We start from the raw sequence: 23,790 nt of genomic DNA, 5'->3' as shown, positions 1-23,790 counted from the left end.
CTGATTTCAAGAGAAAAACATTGGAGAAAATAGTAAAAACTCGATGCAAACAACAGATATCTACCACTTTTACTGAATGCTTCTGGTCAGATCTGTGAACATAGAGAAGATTTGTACAAATTACCAAAGACATCTGTGCATAAATTGAGGTGATATCATGATACTTAAACTCTTCAATCTCCTTGCAACCTTCCTCAGTCTAGACTGTACTGTATTGCTGACTCACCCGCATAACATTCCTGGAATAACAAAAGTTGCAATAGGCAATTTCTGTTTCTGTCTCTCACAGGCTTATCCACTACCCTCTTTATTGCTTCAGGACTTACTCAGAGGCAGTGAGGAGATGTCCTCTGATCTGCTCTCAGGAACATGTACTTCAGGATACATGTTTACAAAGCCCATTTTCATCAGATGCAACTGTAGTTCACAGAAATGTTGTATGAGTGCAGAGTATGTATGTATGTATGTATGTGCAGAGTAGGAAACAGCACTTGGCTAAAGACTTGTTGTCTCAAGCCATTTCTGTCCAGCAACACTTTGATGCTGCTAGTATTTTCTTCTTCACAATGCATCAGACATTTATTATAGGAGGATGAAAGGGTTTTGCAGCCTATAGTGTGACGTAGCACATAGAACAGATGTTTAGTTGAACTTCTAGTCCATTAATATATAGCTTCTGAATGCTAGAGAAAGGCCATAATAACTCAAGGGGCAACTGCCAAGCTCTGATGTTGTTCTGATTATAATAACTTTCTACAGCCATCTAGAAATTGGGAGAATATCATGTTCATATGCTTTTGACCCTTCAAAGATTGCTGCTCTCCAGATGAAAAAGGTTAAAATATTTTTCACCTGAAAGAATAAGAAAAATATTAGGAAGGAGGGGAAAAGAGAATGAAAGACAGACACAGTCAGGAGGTGTTGTCAGTTCTTCTGGTGACTATGACCTTACCTTCACACCTGCCACCACAGCCTTTCCCTGTACCATTTTTCTCCTTACTACCCTTTATCCTTAATCCTCACCTTGCTGCATTGTAGGACTCTGTTTGCACACAAAAGAAAAGAACGGGACAGCAAATAAGAGAGAAAAGCCATGGAAGTTAAATGTTGTATTGACTACATATTTGCCTAAACTTTTTTCTCTCTCTTCATGGTTCTGTAGTTAGTCTGAAACTTTGTACAGTTCTGTTGCTTTTCTCTGGAAGTAATCGTATGAATCAGGCAGTTTTCCCTTGTAAAGATTAAGGAGGCAGTTGAAGGCTGTTGGGTTTCTGGTGTGATTTCCCAACGGACATGGTCAAGCCATCAGGACAAAATATTTCCGAAATCAAACAGATGAGCAACAGCTGTTGACTTACTGCTATATTTTTTACTGCTTACCTGAGGGATGTTGTACCATTGCAGAAGGACCAGCAGACATCCAGCCACAGGAGGTGCTGCAACACGGCTGCCAGCCCTTGTGATGCAAACAGTGGGTATGGCGGGGAGGTTCCATGCCTGATGCCAGCCTTGTCTACACCTTCACCAGTGGCTACTAATGCCATCAAGTGCTCACAGCCCATGTGCCACAGGGCCCAATCCATGGGACCTGATGTTCATCCAGGATTGCTTAGAGCTGCTGTTCCTGTTATAAGGATACTCTCAGTCATCTCTGGAAGGCTGTGGGAATTGGTTATGGGGCAAATCTTTCTGGAAATAGTATACAGGCTTGTAAAAGGTGAGGGGATTTGTAATAGTCAGAAAAGACTGACTGAGGGCAAATCCTTCCTAACCAGCCTGATTGTCTTCTATGGTGTTATGCCTGGCTCTTTGAATGAGGGGGGAGCAGTGGATGTTGAATACTTTAGCAAGGCCTTTGACACAATTTTCAACAGTATCTTTATAGCTAATTTGATGAGATACAGCTTGGATGGATGACAGCAAGTTAAGTGGAAAATTGGATGGCTAATTAGGCTCAAGAGGTTGGTATCTATGGTATGAATTTTAACTGGGGACCAGCTATTAGCAGCATTTCTCATCTGATATTGAGGTCAATACTGTTTAATGTCTGTATTAATGACCTGGCTGAGGGGACGGAGTGCACCCTCAACCAATTTGAGGACGATACCAAATTAGGGCAGGCGGCTGGTACACTCAAGGGCAGGGATCGAGGGCATTCAGTGGGACGTTGACAAGCTGGAAAAATAGGCTGACTGGAACATCATGATAGTCAGCAAAAGCAAATGGAAAGCCCTTTATCTGGGAGAGAATAAACCCATGAAACAGTGTGCGCTGGGCACTGCTTGTCTAGAAAACAGTTTTTCATAAAAGGACCATGAGGTACCTGGTAGAGAAGTTGAACACAAGGCCTGTCAGGCAAGACAAGCCACATCCTGGGCTGTATTACCAAAAACACAGGCAAGTCTTATAGCTCTCACCAGCTTTCTCATGAAAGGCTGTAGAAAGAGATGGAGATGGATGCTTCTCAGAGGTACATCGCTATAGAATGAGAGGCAATGGATATAAGCTGCAGGATGAGTAATTCCAGTCAGACGTTAGGACAAAAATATTTTTGCTATGAGGGTGGTCAATCATTGAAACAAGGGTCCATATATTATTTGATCTCCACTCTTGGACCAGGCACTGAGCAACCTGACATAAGCTGGCCCTGCTTTGAGTGACAGAATTAAACAGGTGACCTCCAAAAGTCCATATCCTATATTACCCTAGGACTCTGCAAGTAGATCAGTCTTTAAGAGCCATGGATAAAGCTACATTCCCAGGGCAAGTGCAAACTTTACTCATCTAAGAAGCAAAGTCTCAGGGATACATAATGCTCTAAATAAGTGCTGAGGATGAGCAGCTCCTTAAAAACTGCTTTTGGCTTGAGGAAACAGTGAGGGCACTGGATTTCACAGGTTAATGTGAGAAATTTAGTTCTGGAAACCTTCCTTACTGTTACTGAAAGGCAAAATACAGACTACAGGTTAAAGCATAAGACACAGAATTAGAAGAAAAGTGGTCTAATTCTGATTCAGTAGCAGACTTGCTAAGTGATTTTGAAGAAATCATCTGAACTCTTCTATGTCTTACCTTCATAACATGTAACATAGAACTATCAGTTTATTACACAGTTGAGATAAATTGGACACTGTTTTTAATTTTTGCATTGAGTGTAGTGGAAAACATTGCTGCACTTACTAGATGAAAGGTTTTACTCTGCCTTTTTTACATTGAACTGGTTGCAAGTTTTAAACTGCAGATCACAGAAATCTTAAAAGAGTATTTTCTTAGTTCAACCAGTAATTGGAGCAATACTTTCCTTATTAAGCCCTAAAAAGAGCAGTTAGACATTGCTAGGGATAATTCTATATTTTCTCCAGCTATTGCTTTTTATCTTGTAGAATCTCAACATAGGGATAAGATAGAAGATTTAATGAGCTTTTTGATTCAAAAGTCCCCAAGCATATCCCCTTAATTTGGAAGAAAGAGAACATCCTAATGCTGTACACTTTTATTATTCATGCTAAAACTCCTGGGAATGTATCTTTGAGTTTTTGAAGAGAAATGAGTTTGTCCCTCTACTTCTTGCATGGCCAGGATTTGCAGCTATTCTGCGGTGCCACTGATAGAAAGCAACATTTGGAAACTGAAAGGGGTGAAGGATTAGTAGAACCTTTGCATGTACCTCTACTGCTCTGCCAGATTTCTGGCAGCAGATATATAAATTGAATAGAATTAAGAATATAGCCAACAGTGTATAATGAAGAGGATCATTATAATCTCATAGCAAATCCCTGCCAAAACTTTCTTAGTTTCACATGCTTTATCCTCCTCATTTATAAAAAGACTGAGTCAATACTTTTCATTTATAAAAAGACTGTAGTGTACAAAAAGCACATGAGCGGGTACTAAAATATCTTTGGAAGACTCCACTGTTTGATAACGAGATAGAAGCATTTCAGGGGTGCCAGAAAGTATTCAGCCTTTCAAGCTCCCAGCTTCAGGATTGCTACATATGTTTCACCACTGCATCGTGAGAAAAGAGCCTGCAGTGGCTGTTGGATCAGTATATTCACCTCTCAGGTGTTACCAGAGCAACTCAGAAAATGCCACTGAGAGGCTTAGTGGCCGTTGTACCACAGGAGAGAAATACCTGTATCTATATATCCACATACGTGACTATAATTGCATACTCCCACCTGTGCCTTTTCACTTTCAGTCCGTTTAGTCCTCTTTCTTTCTTGCACCTGTAGTTGCTTACAAGCAGATACATTTTGCAGCAACTGGAAATTCTTAATATGTATTGAACAGAATAAGAATAAATAAAACCCCCAAACACCTCAACATCAACAAACTCGATACGTGAGATGATAATGATTAGTCTGCGATTTTGTCAGCTGTTTGTGGTTTCTGGGCAATAGGCGACAATTCAGGAAGCAGACAGAGCTGGGTTGCAGTTCCTCAGCAGCTCTTCTCTGCAAAGTCGAGGAGTTGTACTGAGCGAGGAGACTCCTGCGACGCCACTGGAGAGTCTGCGGGTAAGTGCTGCACAGGTACTCAGCAAAGGTACTGGACGCAGATGTGCAGAAGGGCGCATTTTACCCTCACCTTGGAGACAAAGAGGGAAATATTAAACTCAAATGAGAAGGCTGCAGATCTGGATGGAGCTTAATGGTCCCTGGTGGGAGGTAAGGTTAAGGCAAATTTGGGAGGAAATGTTATAGGATGGAAGTTAAAAGTGCTTTGGGTTTTTAGTCCACTGCAGCAGTTTTGAATGTCAGATTTTGTGAAATTTGTGGAAGCAAGTAGAAGATCGTTTAAACTGTATTTTGGGACTCAGCGTTGCAGGAAGGACACCTGGGTTCCTTTTACAATACTATGCGCACTTTCATAATCCTACAAGAGTAGTGTTATTGGTTTCGACAATCTTTAAATAAAGAATAAGAAGAAAATTTCCATAGCGCTTCTACTACTTTTCTCATAGGCTTTGATACACTTTAATGAAGAGTAAATTTTTCAAAGTCACCTCAGATGCTGAGGACCACAAGTCCTCTGATGGTCAGGGGGTTTCCAGCTCTGCCTTCAGTGCTTTTGGACATCTTCCCTGATGCTCTCAGACACTTGTACAGCTCATCAAGGATGGCTGGTGAGTGGTTTAGTGTCCATTTCTTGAGGAGCTTTGGACAGCTGGCTTAGCCACCGGTTATCTGCTCTGATATTGAATTTTACGTCCCTGTTCTCCTGTTGCTCAGCATGTACAGGAGGCCATTAGGAAGGCAACAAAGGAGTCCTGGCTGACAGGTTTTTCTATTTTATTGATGCTGCAGAACTTCTCTTCATTAGACAGGAAGAGCAGCTGAGTGTCTTTTTCAGTGATCACGGAAAAGCATGAACTGAGTAATACAGTCAAATCAGACAAAATAGAGTTGTGGCTGACGGACAGATTAAAGTGATAAGAAGGTACACCAGCAAAAATGACCCATGTCACCAAATGCAGACTGGTGTACGTGTATAATATTGGGGTAACTACGCAGTGGTGTTGTGTTCGGACGCCGTAGCTTTGCTGGGTGACCATGTATCAGGTGTGTAATTTTTACCTCTGTAGCAGCAGTGGCAGCTTTTTTGTCCTGCTGTTGTGAACACACAGCTCCATGCCCCTCCTGCTGAGAAGACAGAAAATAACAGAGTTGTTTTTTCACCTTCCACTTGGAGCTGCACCACTGCAGTTTTCACCTTTGTGACAGCATTGTCAGTTGAAGCACGCAAACAACTTATAGCAGGAAAAACTAGGCTGCATGTTTGAAGGGCACCAGATGCTCCACAATAGCTGTCCATACACTTGCTGCTGTTCAGGAGCATCTCACTACGTGAGAGCTTAAACCCTTTTGGTGTTGTTAGCCCCCATGGAAAGACATTGCTGTTTATGTTTGACCCCAAGAAAGGGGTACTTGCTCCTTATTCAGATGGTGATTCAAACACCAACTTATCTTTCTAAGAGAATTTCTGCAAAAGTCACATATTATTCAAAAGTAGGATATGTGATGTCAATTTTGCTTCACATTGTTGCATGATTATATGCTATAGGATTGTGCTTCATTTTGGTATGTAGAGGAACCAGCCTTTCAAGTACATTGCCAGAAGCAACTAGAGTCTGAGAAGATTCGGATCACCATTTTATAAGTGAAAAAGCTAGCAATACCAATAGCTGGATAAAATAGTTGGAATTCTGTTACTATTAGGTATAAGTTCATGTAATGATGGCATTGTCATAACATCTAGCTGATCTTCACAAAGTATCTGAGTACCTTTCAAATCTGGATTGAATAAAGTGACTATACTAACCAGCTACTCCCGATTGTTTCTTATGACATCTTCTCCTTACTCAAATGCAGAAACTTTTGCAACAAATATTTTATTTTGGTAAGTTGTTTTTGTTTGTTTGTTTTTAATAAAGATGCTGTTATGAATTTCTGTAAGAAGTAAGAGAGGCAATAGCTTGGACAGAGAGATTGCACCACATTTGCAGCTTTGTTGTGGTTCTTAGTTCATGGTTCTCAGCCCCAGAGCCATCCCAGAGAAGGAACATCTCAAGAACTTATCTTAAAGAGTCCTTATCTTAAAGAGTCCTTATCTTAAAGAGTCTCTGGGAAGTGCAGTTACTCATCATAATCTTTATTCTGAAACTGGAAGTAGCTGCTTTGAAAAACAAGACTAGGGCTGTAGAGGATCTTGAAGTAAAGAAATGGGTTCCTCATCTTCTATGGGAAGTTGGTGTTGAGGCAGAGGACTCTCTTGTCCAGATTTGGTCTCCCTAGTTCAAGACAGACACTGAAAAATTTGGAGTTACAGAACCTCCCTTGCTGGAAATATTCAAGACTCAGTTTGATGGAACCCTGGACAACCCAGTCTAAGGCCCTGCTTTCAAGAGGAGGTTGGACTGTAACATCTCTGCAAGTCCTTGCTAACCTGTATGTTTTTATGACTCAGGAGCCACAAACTGGGCTGTGTACATGGCTTTCTGCAGTGTCATGCGGAGGTACCGAAACTAGCTCTGGAGGAGCTAACTGAAACACTGAAAATACTATAGCCTTTAATCCTGGAAAACCGGGATAAATTTGTCTAGGCAAAGTGTCACACCAACACAGATTTATCACCAACTACCTATGTAAAGCTAGCTTAGATATTTCTTCATAGTATTGCATTCTGAATTGCACGCATACCTCAGACTCACATGGTAACACGCATATCTTCTTTTGCCAATGCCGTACAGAAAGACTGCATTAATTCTACCCTTTTACCCCTAAAACAACATGTGCAGGCTCTTTCTGAATCTGAAATGAAAGAATTCAGGGGGAAAATACTTTAAAAAAAAAGAAAAGGCATAATGGAATATAGTGCTGGAACCTCTCACCAGATTAACCAACTTCTTCCTAACCTAGAAGAGATCTCAGGTACACAGCTGAAATTAAGTTCAAGTAAGGATAATTTTAAGTGTGGAAACAGAATGAGCTCAGATGGCCAGTAACTTGTCTAGGAAAAAGTGCATCTGAATATTAAGTGGAGAAGCTTTTGGTACAGAATTCATTATTTTATTGTCAGCTCAGTGAACAGAGTGAAATCTTTCTGAAGTGAAATTAAGGGGAAAAGAGTTTTAGCCAGAGCAAGTGGCATAAGGGAAAATCTGGAGTGGATACTCGATAGGCATCGCTTTAACTGTACTTTTCATTGTGCTAATGATACATAACAGTGAATGGTGTGCTCTCTCACCATGAGGGCTGTAGAAATCATTGGATCACTTTCAGTGATGATCCTGATTTGATGGTACAGAGCTTGCAACAGGAATCTCTTCTTGGTGGGTTGAAGCTTCTAATTTCCAATTCAGTAGTACAACTGAGCACATTAACTGTGTGTTTTATTTTCTTTATCTCCCCAAATTCTTAACACCACTGGTATCAGCAGGAAAACTATCTTGGGAATGTCTGTTCTATGAAGGTGTTTTGAATTAGTGCTTAATTTGCTAACTTAAGAACCAGAAACAATGGGGCTAAAGAGGCATGTTGCTATGGCCAGTGTCGACAAATCCTGTGGAGAAGCTGAAGGGCATGTCACTGCCCTACAGCAGCTATTTCGCTTTGGGATCAGAGCGCATCTCTGCACAAGGTATCTCCTACACCATGTACTGTTGTGTCAACTTACGTTGGTGCTATTTTGGTCTTTTCTCCATCAAACTCCACTGACTCCAGCTGGATTTTTTTTTTTACATCTGTCTTGTAGGGCTCATAATAACATAAAGGAATATTCTGTCAGTTTGTCTTCAACTAAAAAGAGCTAGTAAGAGTTGTAATGAATAATGATGTAAAATACTCGGCACTTTTACTTTCCAGTGATTGGAAAGCTGTACAGAACACCAAATAACCTGAATGAAATGAAGGAAGCTAGGCAGAGAAGCTAATTGCTAGTTTGTTGTTTTCTATTCTATTTTTTACAGAGAGGTTTAAAGACCAACCAAGAACAGAGATCCAGTGGCATGGTGCTCTGTGCCACACCACAGCAGAGGGCAGTCCAAGACCAAATATGCAGATTTGGGCAAGGACTACCAGACCTGGCCACAACCAGCATAGCTCAACTTTTTCTGGGGAGACCTGTGTGACCAAAATGGAGAGAGAGGCTTAGGGAACGCAAGTTAGGAGGATGGTGGGACAGAGGGCAGGTGTGGGTGGTCTTCACACAGCCCACAACAGCAGCCCTTACCCTCGGTGTTTCTGTAGCTGCTCCTGGATGGATTCTCTAGCTATGTCTTAAGCATTTCAGCTGAATGTCAGATAGCCAAAAGTCTTAAAAAATGCATCAGTAATGAGCTTAAAAATGCATCTTAAAAAATGCATCAGTAATGAGTTTATTCCTAACACAATTAGCTTCACACTTCGGCAAATGCAGTGAAGACCTTAATTTAACACAAATCCTTATTGCTAGCTCAGTACAGAAACCTCTAGATTTTAACAGCAAAATAAACCATTTCAGTGCAAACAATTTGATATAATAGAGCACTCTCATGGATACAGTGCCTCATTCCATTATTCAGTCTTTAGCTTGCTTATCAGGAAAGGCTTTTACAAATCAATGTATTTTATGAATGCAATGTGGAACAATTCCTTTGCAGTAAATTTCTCATTTCTGAAAGAGGTAGGAGGAACCCTGAAATCCTTTCTAACCCAAATGTAGTAGCAAAGTCAGGTATTTCATTGTGCTTTTGCCAAGATAGGAAAGCATCTTCAGTATCAATCTAGCAGCACTGGTACTAAGTTTTGTTTTCTGTACTGCTCCTAGGCAGACACTCTTAGACTAACTAATGCAGGGAGATTTGTTCCTCTGCCAACACAGGCAACACATTTTAGCATATTAAATTTCATAAATATCTGTATGTCTATATTCGGCATGAAAGTGATCATTAGTAAAATGATATTTTCCACTCACATGATCATAGCATTTGTATTAGCTCTGCAGTCAGAAATCTGATGAAATAAACAATCTGAGTACAAAACAGTATTAGCAATTGCAGCAAACATTTTGAGGATGAGTAGCAATGGCCTTGTGCTGTCTTTTTTTTTTTTTTTAATACATTGTTCCTCACAACATGCTGCCTGCCTCAGCAGGCAATTAGTAAGAGGCTAGTACAGAGTTCAAACAAATTTTAGGATGAGCACTGTCTTTTCAGGTGAAAGGAAGGGTTTTTTCCTCTCAGAAAGGCATATATACATATAGGATCAGCATGGTACATCACATATTACTTCATTCTCTGCAGTTTAATGTCATCCTTATGGCAGGAGTAATGTATCTCCTTGTCAATCAGCTCCCCCCTACATTTTTGTTATCCCAGTGAGAGAAGTTCCAATAACGAGTGAATAGCTGTGCTGGATTCCTGATGAAAGGCATATCTCCTGAAAAACATACTGGCATGAAAGAGACGTGAACTAGTAAAAACCTACAGGACAAGATAATATTAAAGTTCGTGACAGGCTGCTGGAAATGTGCAGTTGTTAAAAATAAGTATAAGACACCTTCTCCAAAAGGTCTGTTTAGACTGAAACCTGCAGAGATATCTTCTGTATGTGGTGCTGATTGTCCCTCCTGTCCTCAGTGACAAATACTGAGGCCAAAACAGAGTGCCAGTAGAAAAAAGAAGTGGGTATGGGGAAGTTGGGCAAATTATTAGTGTTAGAACAGTTGTTTCCTAGATTTATGATCCCTCCCTCACAGAATATTAAAGAAGCACAGCAGATTTTGATGTGGATTTAGGTTTTGTTTTGTTTGCAGTACTTCTCCATGTAAAAATTCATTTTCCTCCCTATACTTTTCCAAAATGTTCTTTCAGATGTGTCACAGGCAGTATTTCTCACTGATAGGATGTCTTGTGCTGCCTGGGTGACAGCCACAAATCATAACTGCTTCAGAACCCAGATAGAGACATTTTAATAAACCTGTTATCTCCAAAATGCTTTTGGCTGTTATTAATACCGAACATTTTTCTTTTTGTAGATAATTAATATCTTTCTATTCAGGTGCTTGAAATAGTAAGGCACATTAGAAATATGAGTAAAAAATATAATTTTGTTGGTAGCAGCTGAAAGTTACTCTAACTACATTTTACCTTTCAGCTATTCATATTAGCAACTGATCTTTTGCTTACTGAAAAATTGCAATTAACCTCTCACAATTACAGATTTATAATTGATCCAGCCAGTCATACATACTAGGACCAGGTCTGCAGTTGGCACTGGGAGGGACTCTGAGCAGATCTGGGTTTTGCATAAGGAGCACACGCTGTGGCAGATGACACTGTCCCTGTATCTCATCCTTTTACATGGGAAGCAGACACTGCACTTACTTGGGAACACTGTTGTGACCCATCTTAAGAAAAGGCCTAAGGAACAGGTGACTAACCTTTGCTGTTGCTCAGACCACAGGCACATCTACGAAAACCAGCTCTTTCACAGTTAAACATGCATGGTAATATAGGATTTTCCCCAGTTTAAGAAAGGGAAGATTATATCAGATCCATTGTCAAGAAACTGGATCTTGTTTAATCTGATCAGGTCCCTGATATCTCTATTGCAGGATTTTGGAGGATGGTTTCAGAGGAACCCATCTTTGTGCCATAGTTTATATTCAGGCACAAATCGAAAATTGACAAACATGAGCCTTGATCTGCTGTCCCACCAGAGCCAATCAGAGGTGTCATTGGTGAAACTGGAACTAGAGACTATTAAAATGATACTAGAGGAGCATCAGGCTCACGGTTTACTGCAAGACTAGTACACAACTATGGGATAATGCTTTTACATTTATTAAAATAAATTAATTTGGCATGATGGATCTGAATATATACAGGGAACAAAGAAGGCTAGAACCAGTATTGAAGTAGTTTTTTGATAATTCAGGTCCTGATACTTTAATGAATGTAATGAGGAGCAGGGTCTAACTCTTCCAGTTTAAAATAAAGTTCTATAATTATGGAATATTTTGCTACTTCTGATAGAGTTTTCTGTCTGGCGGAAGTCTGATCAGTTCAGGAAACTGTCCCTAACACTTTGGGCAATATTTCGAAACTTAGTCTTAGCAAGTGCAGGTTTAGGGACTCCTCTGGGGGCCTGATTCTCTGCTATCAACATCAGCAAGGTGTATTCAGGAGTGTTGCTCCAGCTTTACCCTCAACTAACTAAAAGAGTCAGCTTACCCACAGTGAATTTAAGATGTTTAGGTGGATCTTATTTTTTTGCTTTCTGCCACCTACATAAGTGAAGGAAAGGAGTAGTTTTCTAGAAGACCCAACCACCATACCTGCATACTTCCTACCACCCTGTATGGTCCACTTCTGAATGAGCACTCCAAATCCTTGAGTCCTGGCACAATAAATGTAGAAAAACAAAATATCTGGGTTGCCATGGTTATTCTGTGTACATCTCCAACTTCAGAAAAGCTGAAAAATCACTGACAGCATGTATTATGTCAGACCATAAAGGACACGGTTCTCATTTCTCAAGGACCTTTCATGGAATCCAGAGTAAAGGAGCTTTGATGCTACTCTGATCTCAGGACAAGTAGTGCTTGAAATCTGGGTCAGACTCTCAACTATTATTAAACAGACTTTGTTCATGAAACTTGCTATAATGCAAGTTTCAACAATTACTCAAAACTTACAACAGTTACTCAAAACTTACAAAATAGGTGTATTTCTAGCACCTGTGTTTAAATTCAACTGATGTGTGATATTCTGAAACAGTCACATTCTGCCACCAGTTCAGTAGATTACCGGTGAAAATCTGAACGTACTAGTCTGGAATCTATTCTTTGAACCACAATGAGATAAACATACCTCAGAGATTAGACAAACCTTGGGCAAAATTGAATCAGTTTAGCAGGGAAAATGAATTACAATCGTGTATTAAGCTTTCTATACTTATATAGAGCTTGGCACTAACTACATCTTAGAGACAAAGAAAGACAATGATAATGCCTGTCCCAGACCATAATCTGGCATTTCAGTATTTGTTTTCTTCCTGGGTCAGTGCAAGGATTGAAGATTTGCAGAATGCAAACATATGAAAAGAAGTCAACCTGGCAATCCCCACTTGTGATGACTGCTTGGGAAAACAACATTGTTCTTTGTCAACCATATTATATAATGTATATGCTATATAAATTATTATCTGTATGAACAATATATATCAAAATTATACATATTAACATATGTATGTATCAACTTATTATATATACCAACAATATCATGTAATTAAAACAAACAAACCCACACATACTACCTGTAGGTCTTTAAGATATCTTGGCTTTCTTCCCACTATTAATTGGGATGTATTGATTCTAGAACAAGACCTACAAGAAACCAAGACAATGTGACTAACCTGAGAAGGTACAGGACTTGATTTAAGGATATCTTAGCTTTTTATGTGTCTTTGCCACAGAGGTTTCAGCTTTTTAGCTGTAGCAGGGGGAGAATGATATGTGTGTCTTTTAACAGACCTTTGAAATCAACTGCAGAAAAGTACTAGGTAAGAGGTAAGAATTATTATGGTGATCACTTTTTAATATTATCTGAACAGCTCTTTGGGTGTTAACAACAGTTAAAATTGCAAAATGCAAAAAGAGGATCTCCGTCACATATCAGTCTGTTGCAGGGTACCACAGAACAGCTCATCCCTTGTGTGTTTTTAGCCAAACATGAAGCAACAGGATGTAGTCAGTTAAAACGTTCTTATGTAAGATTCTATGTAAATGTTGAATGTTTACACCCTTGCTTTCAAAGCTATTATACTGAAGCATAACTGTGTGTTCTGACAGAAATTAATTAAGGCTGCAGGAGGGCAAAACCGACCTTGCAGTTTCCTCACAGAGACACAGTCCTGCAGTAAGACATCTTTTACTACACACACCACATAGATCCATCGCTGACATGGCTAACTTTTTTTGATAAAATCTCCCAGTTTCATTTTGCTGGCGTTGTACAGGTATAGCAGTAGCTCAAAATCCCAAGATCCAGATGCTGAGCTACTGTCCTGGCAGAAAACAGGGCTGAGACATGGTGCTGGTCTTTCGGGTGAGCTTCATTTCATCCCTTATACTTTGATGTCTATACTGTATAACCATATCCAAACCCACACTTAGTCCATTACAAAAAACCATATTTTGCTCGTCTCTTACTTGGTCATTTTAGGCAGTACCAGAATGTAACTTCAGAAATGGGAGGCTTTGAAGACCTCCTATTGGCTAAGAAATAGCCGCTAATTAGGGGATCCTGTGTTACATTCACACACAAGGTGTTCTGACAGGACATCAGATGACTGGTGGGTGATAGTAACATACCAGCCAAGGGGGTATTTCTTCTCCCCATGAACTCCTTACTGGGAATGCAACTAAAAATCTTCCTGAGGTTGTGTGCTTATGGGCAACCCTGCCATCACATAGCTAAGGCTCATGGTTGTTGCTTCTTTGTAAGCTCAAAGAAGGAAGTAAGGCAATGACTCATTAAAATATTGGGTGGTTTGCTTTTTGTTCTTAGAACTTACATGAAATGAAGAGGCATGTAAACAATACTTGCAGAGTGGAGATAACCTATAAGTATACACAGAATTAATTGCAGAATCACAGAAGGTTTGGGGTTGGAAGGGATCTCTGGAGATCATCTGGTCCAACCCATCTGCTAAAGCAGGTTCACCCAGAGCAGATCACACAGGAATGTGTTTGGGCAGGTTTTGAATGTCTCCAGAGAAGGAGACTCCACAACCTCTCTGGGCAGCCTGTTCCAGTGCTCTGGCACCCTCAAAGTAAAAAAGTTTCTCCTCATGTTTAGATGGAGCCTCCTGTGCTTCAGCCTGTGCCCGTTGCCTCCCATCCTATCATTGGGCACCGCTGAAAACAGTCTGGTCCCATCCTCTTGAACAGTTTGCAACGCTTTTAAAACAATATTTTAAGCTTTACGGGAAAAAACATATCCAGTTGTCTAGTTGTTTTATTTTATCAGATTTTAAAGCTTTTCTGCAGGACAGTTTTTGTTGTCATTATTTGTAACTTCCTAGCACAGGAAAACATTGCTTCATCCTCTTTCATATTGCTATCCTGTAGTTCTGCACTGCCTCCTAAACCTGAGAGGCAATTCACTTTGTTTTCATCCATCTTTGTGTGTGTGTGTTTGGTATCATCCAACCTCTGTAAAGACCAGAGAGGTAAGTTTCTTCTCTTTGATAAGATACAAACAAAAGAAGACTAACTCAACATGTTTTTCCATCCTATTTGTTCTTCAATAGACTGGATTTAAACTGAAAAGTATCAGTATAATCATGATGCAACATGCAAGACATGAGTCAATGAGCTAGTGAATGAGTTAGAGGAATCACTAGAAGTTTTTTGAAAAGAAGTCAATATCTAAATGTAGACACAGACATGATATTTCATATTTTTAATTTGCAATGTTTTCCTTTGAGCAGATGTTTATACTTCAAATTTCAGGTGTGTGTGGTTATTTTGAAATTAAGATAATTCTGCAATTATTCTAGTGGCATAACCTAAATTACCATAACACAGCATGAAATTAGAGCAAATAGAAAAGCTATTACAATGTTCTCAACATAAAGCATCTCTGAGACTGAATTAGGGTATTTGTGAAACAATGGCACATTTTAAACAGACTTCTGTTAAATAATATTTGTATTTTCCACTGCCTCCAACCTAGTCTAGTTCAATGTAGAACTGTCAGTTCTGACAAACGCTCATTTTTCCTTTTTATTAAGTGTCTGATTTTGGCTGAGATAGAGTTAATATTCTTCCTAGTAGCTGGTGTGGTGCTGTGGTTTTGATTTAGTATGAGAAGAATATTGATAATACACTGATGTTTTGGCTGTTGCCAAGCAGTGTTTATACCAAGTCAAGGACTTTTCAGCAAGAAGGTTGCAGGCACACAAGAAGCTGGGAGGGGACACAGCTGGGACAACTGACCCAAACTGGCCAAAGGGATATCCCATACCATATGATGTCACGCTCAGTATATATTTGGGGGGAAAAAGAAGGAAGGGGGTGATGTTTGGGGTGATGGCATTTGTCTTCCCAAGTAATGGTGACGTGTGACAGAGCCCAGCTTTCCTGGGGGAGGCTGAGCACCTGTCTGCCCATGGGAAGCAGTGAATGAATCCCTTGTTTTGCTTTGCTTGTGTGTGTAGCTTTTGGGTTTACCTGTTAAACTTTATCACAACCCAAGGGTTTTCTCACTCTTCTGATTATCTCTCCCATCCCACTGAAGCAGGGGGGCAGGGAGTGAGTGAGTGGCTATGTGGTGCTTAATTGCTGGCTACAGTTAAACCATGACATTAAGTCTGTCAAAAATAGAAATTTTTTCATTTTAATTAAACTTTTTTCCACTTCCAAATGAAAATAAAACTTCTCAGTTGGGTATATGCAGGCTGCACACATTTCTTCTGCTGAACCCAGCTGTTGGAACACATGAAAATCTGTGTGAAACCTGCCAGTCCTTCAGCAGACGTATGGGGGGGATAAATTTTGCAAACACTTGTTATACAGAGAGTAGAGCTTACTGTTTGGCAGAGATTGTAGAAGTGTCATAATTTTTGACAAATTAGTTTTCTGTGTTTTTTTTTTAATAAGTTGATATAATGTTCATGTAACATAATGGTAACTGCTGATGAACCCAGTTGGGAAAATAATAAGCAATGAAGGAAACAACCCTGTGACAAGCTGATCTGGATTGCTAAATCAGGTGCAAACTAGCAACATACATTTTACCACTGCCAAATACAAAGTTGTTAATCTAAGAACCAAACAGGAGCACAGTGCTGATGGAGGCAGTTCAGTGAGGAGTCACAAGTATGACTGGGACGAAGAGGAAGTAACTATCTTCTGTCTCTTATCTCTCCTTCTCTCCAGGTATCTATAGGGAAAGCCAAAATTTGACAAAGGGTTTTTAAATCTGAAGGCAAAACCAGAAACCTATACCATGCCTGGAAGTTGAGGTTGTACAAATCCTGTCTAGAAATATGGTTCAGCTTTTTTTTCTTTTTTCTTTTTTCTTTTTTTTTTTTTTTTTTAAACTGTAAGATCATTGTCAGTGGGATAAAAGAGAAACAAGTTCCTGAAGTTTGGAATGAATATTCTTTTCCTGGGAAAATTTTGACAGAGACTGAATCATATTCATAAATGGCATGTCTGGCCTGAAGAAAGCAGTCCAGGGAAGTCCTGTGCATTGTGCTGCACAAGCAATCACAGAAAATGATTGTGATGGCCTTATCCACATTGGTAACTTATGAATCTTGAATGCACAATAATCTTTTCACTGATAATATTTCTGAAATGAGCATCTGGCCTCTTGGCAATCTACCTCCTTTGTCAAACTAAAACACATCTATTTGACAATTGTCCCCAAGCCCTTGGCAGCAGCAGATGTCTCTAACTTCTATGGCATTCAAACAAAGTGGCTGATCATCATTGCCTCATGCCTGTTCAAAGCACATGTCAGCCAGAAGTTTAGCCAAATGATGAGAGGCTTAACACAGAGGAAGACTTGCTCCAAAACTTGAGCAATATCACTGAGCTGGCAGTAGCTAGAGGGGGTAAGAACGCACAGAAACAATAACACCTCCTTGAGGAGAAACTCTCTGCCTTTGGATGTGCAATGGGGTGAGTCCCCTCTGCATTCCTTCTGTTCTTACAGATGTCAAGAGCTAACATCGGTGGGCATGAAGTGGAGCTGCCTGGGTGAGACAAAGCTGCAAAGTATTGTCCCGAAGGACAATACTTGGTGCTTCAGATGATTTTGGGGCCAGGAGGGTATGTGGGGAGGAGTCAAGAAGGGTTGAGACTCTGTGACAAGGATACAAACACTCTGTGAAATGCCGGGTAATGATAACATAGCTTAAAAAGCTACTTTTAAACAAACTGGATTCAGTTCAGAAGCAATGCTGTTATAGCCGGCAAAAGCTTACACCAGCTGACATTGGCAAGGTGCTCAGCAGCGTGGGGTAAGACCGCTTCTTGGACAGGTTGATACCACTCTCAGTGGTCTCTTTTCTTGTTCCTCCACTGCTGTGAGATATTTTCTGGCTCTTCTGGACTTCTATAGCTCATATTTCCAGTGAGGTTCAATATGTAGCCTTATGCCATATAATTAATTAGTCTCTTGTAAGACCTGCATTCATTCTCCTTCCCCATGCCTCCTGTTAAATTCTGGTCAAAGGACTTCTTAGTTGTATTTCAGGCCAACAGGTTATGGGTATGTGAACATCAATACAATAGGAAACCTCATTTCACCAGAAAGGAGCTTTTTCTCTTTGAAACATACTCTGTGTCAAGCTATACTCTGTATTCATCATGCCAAGGTGTGTCAGTGGGATGCCTGTAGTATTGGGAAGCTGATAATCTCATATCATAGCTGCCAGTAGCTTTTTTCTTTTTCTTTTTTTTTTTTTTTTTTTAAGACTGATGAAAATGAGATTTCCTACAGAATCTTAAAATGAAGGGATTTAGTGATGACTGCAAAATTCTGCAGAAACCTGCATTTCAGTGTCTCAGTCACATATTTGTAGACAGATATAGGTCTCTTGCTGTCCCCTTAGTAGGAATGTCTGAGGAAATGTCAGTTATCTGACTTCTGTTTATCTGTTCCTTACTGCCTTTAGTTCAAGTTTCAGTGCTGGGCTCCAAAGGGTGACCACGAGAGGTCCTTTGTCTCAGAGCACAGCTTTGCTGCTGGGGCTGCTCACACCAACCTGCACTTCCAGCTTGTTGCCTTTAGGGCTGTGGCACTTTTAAAACTTTAAATATGCATTTTAAATTAAACGAGTGTGATAATGCCACTTTTTAGAGACTTCTTTTCGAATTAAAGCTTAACAACTTTGAGTAACTGATGAACAGCTATTGCTAATCCCTTCTGGCTTGCACGGGTGTGAAGCAACGTCTCAAAAACAAGAACAGAACTGGAAGGAACTTGCATGGTTTCTGATGCAAGAGCTGCAGTGTGTCAATCAGCAGTGCCTTCGAGAAAAAGCTCTTTCATTGCAACCCATTTTACTTCTCATAATGCACTGGAATTAGTTGTCCATGTAACTCTGAAAAGTAGTTTCAAACAGAAAAGGTCAGCAAGTGCCAACAACCAACGTGTCAGCTTGAGATACGGCAGTTATATTTATGATTACTATAAAATATCTGGAGTCTTAGATGCCTTGGGATAGCTAGAGAATAACTGATTTTTTTCAATGGATAAGCACATCTTGATTACTGTAGGGGTTAATGCTTAGAAGTATTGCTAAGAAACAACAAAAAATATCTGAGATGCATCACGGATATTCCCACTGTGAGCAAAACCCATTTATAAAACCTGTTATAGGTATTTCCTCTTTTCCACAAAAGGGAGATTTGCTAAAGAACTTTTTCCCCTCCCAACTCCTGGCAGTATGTGCCACCTAAAAATGAAAATAAGTTGACACACCACTCATACAAAGAGACAGAGAAATTACTTTGTGATGTTAATGATATTGCAGTATTAAAAGAAAAACTGAAAAATCTCACCCAGAAGAAAAGTCCGTTTTGTGTTGTGGGAGTCACCGGTGAAATGGATGACATTCCAGAGTCAATTTTGAATTATAGTTCAGATAACAGTAGCAGTATAACTGGGACAGTACAGATTCCAGCACTGTTCAATTTTCCCTGCATCTTTTGTAGTGTGGACATCCTCTTGATACTTTCATAGTTGCAAACATGCTTCACAACAACCACTTGCCTGAACTCTTCCTCTCCCACATGATCGTGTAGTGCTTAAAAGTCCTACCAGAAGTTACATTTAGAATTTTAAGAATTATAATCTCTCTTTGAAACAGTAATATTTTTAAAATGTATAGCATACTTATTAAACTTGCTATTAACTTCCACCCAGCTTCAGCTCAGGCCAGCAGGCTTGTTTGTACTAACCCAGGACACCCTTTCCTAACATTTTCTAACAGCCCATTTTGTAACACCCTCTTACCACATATTAGAAGTGAAATGTCCCTGAGCACAAGGACAACACTGCCCACACTACTTGGTCTGGCAGGATCTGAGCAGGATCTCCATGGAGCCTGGGTATCCATGGCGTTTAATCCCTTAGTCAGATAAACCGTCCATGGAGAAGGAGGAGTTGACTGTAATGTGTGTAAAACTCAGCTCTCGGTCACAAACAAAATTTGTAGCTTTGATAGAGCAACATATGGTTATTATCTAGCTCTGGGAAGGGCAGATTTATGTTCCAAACAAACAAACTGATGAACGAGTTACAGAACTCAAATAATGTCTCTTCACTGCAAAAGCATGAGATGCTCAGAAGAGAGGAGAACTAATAACACAGAGAGCTCAAAACCACCACAATTATGTCATTTCTCTAAGGATCTCTTCTTCCCACATGTTGCTAGGTCATGCTTGTTTTTAAGGGTATGGCTAGCAATGTCTTAAGGACTAGAGCAGTTTCTCTGCCCAACCTTCTCAGCCCTGTTTCTCTAGCCAGGAGGGTGTTGGGATAAAACTACTGGTTACAGCTTGTGCCAGCTGTGAAATTCCAGGATTATCGCTTGAGTAAGAGCCAGGTGGAAAGCTCTGCTGGCTTTTCAGGTGGGCCCTCTCATTCCTACCTTATCTTAGTCTTTATGTATTCTTTCATTTCTAGAATACGTACAAGGAAGATTTCAGGAACATGACTGAAGAGAATAGGAACAGCACTGATTCCTCCTCTGCCTTCACTCACACAAGCACCATGACTGCCATACTCATTACTGTCTACTCTGTCGCCTTTGCTGGAGGTGGGATCGGGTCCATCACAATGTCATTTGTGCTGGTCAAGATGAACTCTCTGTCCGTGACCACTACAGCCATCATTAACCTGGTTGTTGTGCACAGCCTCCTCCTATTCACGGTACCCTTCCGCCTGCACTACTATGTCAACAAGAAGTGGGTCTTCAAGATGCCATTGTGCAAAATGGTGAGTGCAATGGTGCACATCCACATGCACCTGACATTCCTATTCTATGTCATCACGCTGGTGATCCGGTGGCTCATCTTCTTTCAATGGAAGGACAAAGTGGAGTTTTACAGGAAGCTGCACGCCATTGCAGCAAGTGCTGCCGTGTGGGTCTTTGTCATGGTCTTTGTGGTGCCAGCCTTTTACTTTGAGTATGGACGCTCAGGCTCATACAATGATACAACATGCTTTAAGTTCCACAAAGAACTACAGAAGGAGGGCGTGAAAGCCCTGAACTACATCATAATTGTAGTTGCCGCCTGCATTACTTGTGCCCTCTTGGGCCTGCAGATTTTCATCCTGGTAAAAGTGGAGAGAAAACTTTCCGCCTCCCTCTGGTCACACCAAGAGTTCTGGGCCCAAGTGAAAAACTTGATTTTCATCTGCGTCATCATAGTTTGTTTCCTTCCCTATCACCTATTCAGGGCCTACTACATACAGCGTGTGAGTGACCATGAGCAGTTAGAAAGCTACAATGAAGTTTTTTTGAGTCTGAGTGCCCTCAGCTGCCTGGACCTGCTGTCGTTTGTGCTGAGTGGAAGCCGTCTCTTCAAGCAAAAGGTGGGCATGCTTCGCAACAGGTTGTCTTGCTGCTAGCATCAACCTCCTGTGGCATGCATGGACCTGGACCTGGCAGAACATGGTACTGGACAGGCATGGCAAAACCCCTCCTCAGCAAGTCAAGCCCTGGAAACAGCGCAACACACTTGCACAGGGCTCTGCACATCTGTTCCCCAAAATAATGGGGTGGATCACCTCCAGTGTCTCAGCTGGATAACTGGAGTATTATCTCTGGGATTTCCAGTGAGTTGCAGATGCATGAGGAGGAAAGGGAGGAAGGGCATGGACTCTTCTGTATTACTATTTGTACATCAAGGTTTGTGAAGTTAAAGACACTAGGAGGAAACACAAGAGAATTTGCAAAATATGTATAAATACAAATAGAAAAACAGCTTTGTATGGAATAAGGTACAGCTTTTTGAAATGTAATGATCTATATAATTTTCCATATGCATTTCTTGTTTATTCCTCACAAGCTCTCATAAAAAGAAGGGAAGCTATTGTTCATCCTGAGTAGGTCTGTTCACTGCAAAGACAAGTGTAATTTCCTGAGTGAACTGAACAATCAAACAACTCTCAAAACAAGCCAGCAATAAATATGTATTTCTTAAAAGATTTTCCCAAAATGACCTATTGAAGATGATATCATTGCAGCAGAAAAGAGATTTGTTCTCTTTCCCACATTGTGAAAATGTCTCTAACAACAAAAATAGCACATTGTTACTGAAAGGAACATTGTAAGTTCAATCAAAGCATGTATTTTTATTTACAGAATTGTTCAATTAAAAAAAATAGCGATGATGATAATTCTACTTAGATTATTCAGACAGCAGTTGTCTTCTCTTAAAAAGTCTAATATTTTAGGTCTCCAAGACAACAATAGCTTTTTTTCACCTATGTTGATTTTGTGCAATTCTGAAGTTTAGAACCAATTACTCACAGTATCTTTACCTTCAAATCAATTCTATAAATTCAGTATCCTGTACTACTGGAAGAAATTGTTACTGCTTGGATTGGAGGCATGGAAAAAGCTAATAAACCTGGTGCAGCTAAAAAGCTTATTATATCTCACTGAGGCACTATGTGTTGCTATCTCTGAAGACAGAATTGAATTCCACTTAAAAAGAGCAAAAATTCAGCAAAATAATTCTGTGAAATACATTCAGGTTTTCACAGCTAAGCTGCTTTACTCCTATCACACACAAAAAAAAAAAAAAAGAAAAGAAAAGTGTATATATCTCCAACAGCTATAACCCAAGACAGCAATGGCTAATTTATCTTTCTTTTCTTGCCATCTGCATAATGTCACGTTGTTTCCATTTAGAGTCAGTGGAATAATATTTTAATAGTTTGGCAAATTAGAGGTTTTCAGCTGATTGACTTTCAGCCACAGACTCTCCTCATTATGCTGTTCAAGTCCACCTTTCCATAGTTTTGATTCTTTCCATTCCTTTGTGTTTTACCTTCAACATCTCTTGCTCATCAGACAACAATCAAATAACGATTGACTGATTGATTTTGCTGTACAATCTTACAGTTAGGCTTGTTGCTTTTGATCCCACCCAAGACGATCCCATATCATCTATAGTCTTTCTTCCCCATCTTCCCTCTTGCTTCAAGCTCCTTTATCTCTCAGGAGATCAGGAAAGTATTTTCAGGTCAATGTCTAAATATTGCTATGTAACACCAGAAGTTGGAAATCACTGAAGTCTGTAACACAAGCGAGATGTGGTAGTACTCTCGTGACCCACTCTTGGCATATAGCTTGAATCACAGCAGCGGTTAAGATAGAAATGTGAGAGTTCACAGTGTGTGCAGATCTGAGACAAAACTGTCTCAGAAGGTGTTTGCCCCAAAAGGATCATGGTAAAGAAGACAACAACTAGCAACCGGATTCAGCTGCAGTTGGGGAATCTCAGAGAGTTTCACAACATGAAAGGGGTCAACTTGAACGTGTAGTTCACCACTAGTTAATTGTGTGTCATTAGGAAAGCAATAAACTGCTCTGATGCAGATTTGTTTTAAAGCTACACGAACAAATCAGCTTTTCCTTGTGGCAGGAGAGAAGATGGAAAATGGCATGACATTTTTTTTCCTCCTATAGCAAATATTGGTGAAGAAAATGCCTTGCTTTATAGGGACTGCATAGCTTTGTAACACTATATTATAAACCTTTTGTTGTAATAAAGTGTTAACAAACAAAATGACTATGTGCTGAAAAAGTAAAGCAAGCCTGCAAGTTCCTGCAAATATGCATACAAATGAAAAGCATTTTGTATCTGAATTTGGCAAGATTTTAAACAAATAAATTGTATGTTTACAAACAATACCTCCTGACCATACAACTTAAACAATCATATTCACGTATGTGTTAAAATCACAAGTTGTATAGTTCTTGCAAAAATGTACACATTCACAATACCCTGAACCACAGCATCATGAAAAATACTAGAAAGTGTTTTTTTTTTCCAAACAAAAATTGATGTTAATGATGCTAATGCTAACTCAGGATGATAATGAGCAGAATTAGGGAGTCATAATTCCATACTTGAAGCTGGTGATACTGTTCAGCACAAAGTCATGCTTTATATGGGACTGTCTACATGAACTTTACATCTGCCATTCATCTTGGTTTTTGGATGTCAGAGCCTGGCAGAGAAAGGCTGCCATTGCTCTGAGAGAACAAA

General features: G+C 40.0%; 1 protein-coding gene across 7 annotated transcripts; it reads left to right on the top strand.

Moving 5' to 3' along the window:
* The first annotated feature begins 4,450 nt into the window (after positions 1-4,450).
* Positions 4,451-22,340, top strand: LOC309437015 (putative G-protein coupled receptor 141). Of its 7 annotated transcripts, none has more exons than XM_082046849.1 (2): positions 4,451-4,520; positions 20,192-22,340. In XM_082046849.1, the coding sequence occupies exon 2, from the start codon at positions 20,219-20,221 to the stop codon at positions 21,137-21,139; it is 921 nt and encodes a 306-aa protein (XP_081902975.1). In that variant the 5' UTR covers positions 4,451-4,520; positions 20,192-20,218; the 3' UTR covers positions 21,140-22,340. The 7 variants fall into 7 exon arrangements, with proteins under 7 accessions (XP_081902975.1, XP_081902970.1, XP_081902971.1 ...); XM_082046844.1 differs by lacking the exon at positions 4,451-4,520 and adding an exon at positions 4,560-4,670; XM_082046845.1 differs by lacking the exon at positions 4,451-4,520 and adding an exon at positions 4,985-5,128.
* The last annotated feature ends 1,450 nt before the right edge of the window (positions 22,341-23,790 follow it).

The sequence above is a fragment of the Streptopelia decaocto genome (assembly GCF_964273445.1).
Source record: "Streptopelia decaocto genome assembly, chromosome: 2".
Lineage (NCBI taxonomy): Eukaryota > Metazoa > Chordata > Aves > Columbiformes > Columbidae > Streptopelia > Streptopelia decaocto.
This window is presented reverse-complemented; position numbering and strand designations above follow the sequence as displayed.

Coding starts and splice junctions, on each gene's coding strand:
- LOC309437015 (XM_082046844.1), top strand. CDS start 4,623: ATGAGAAGGCTGCAGATCTGGATGGAGCTTAATGGTCCCTGGTGGGAG. Junction 4,671..20,191: donor TTAATGGTCCCTGGTGGGAG/GTAAGGTTAAGG, acceptor TTTCATTTCTAG/AATACGTACAAGGAAGATTT.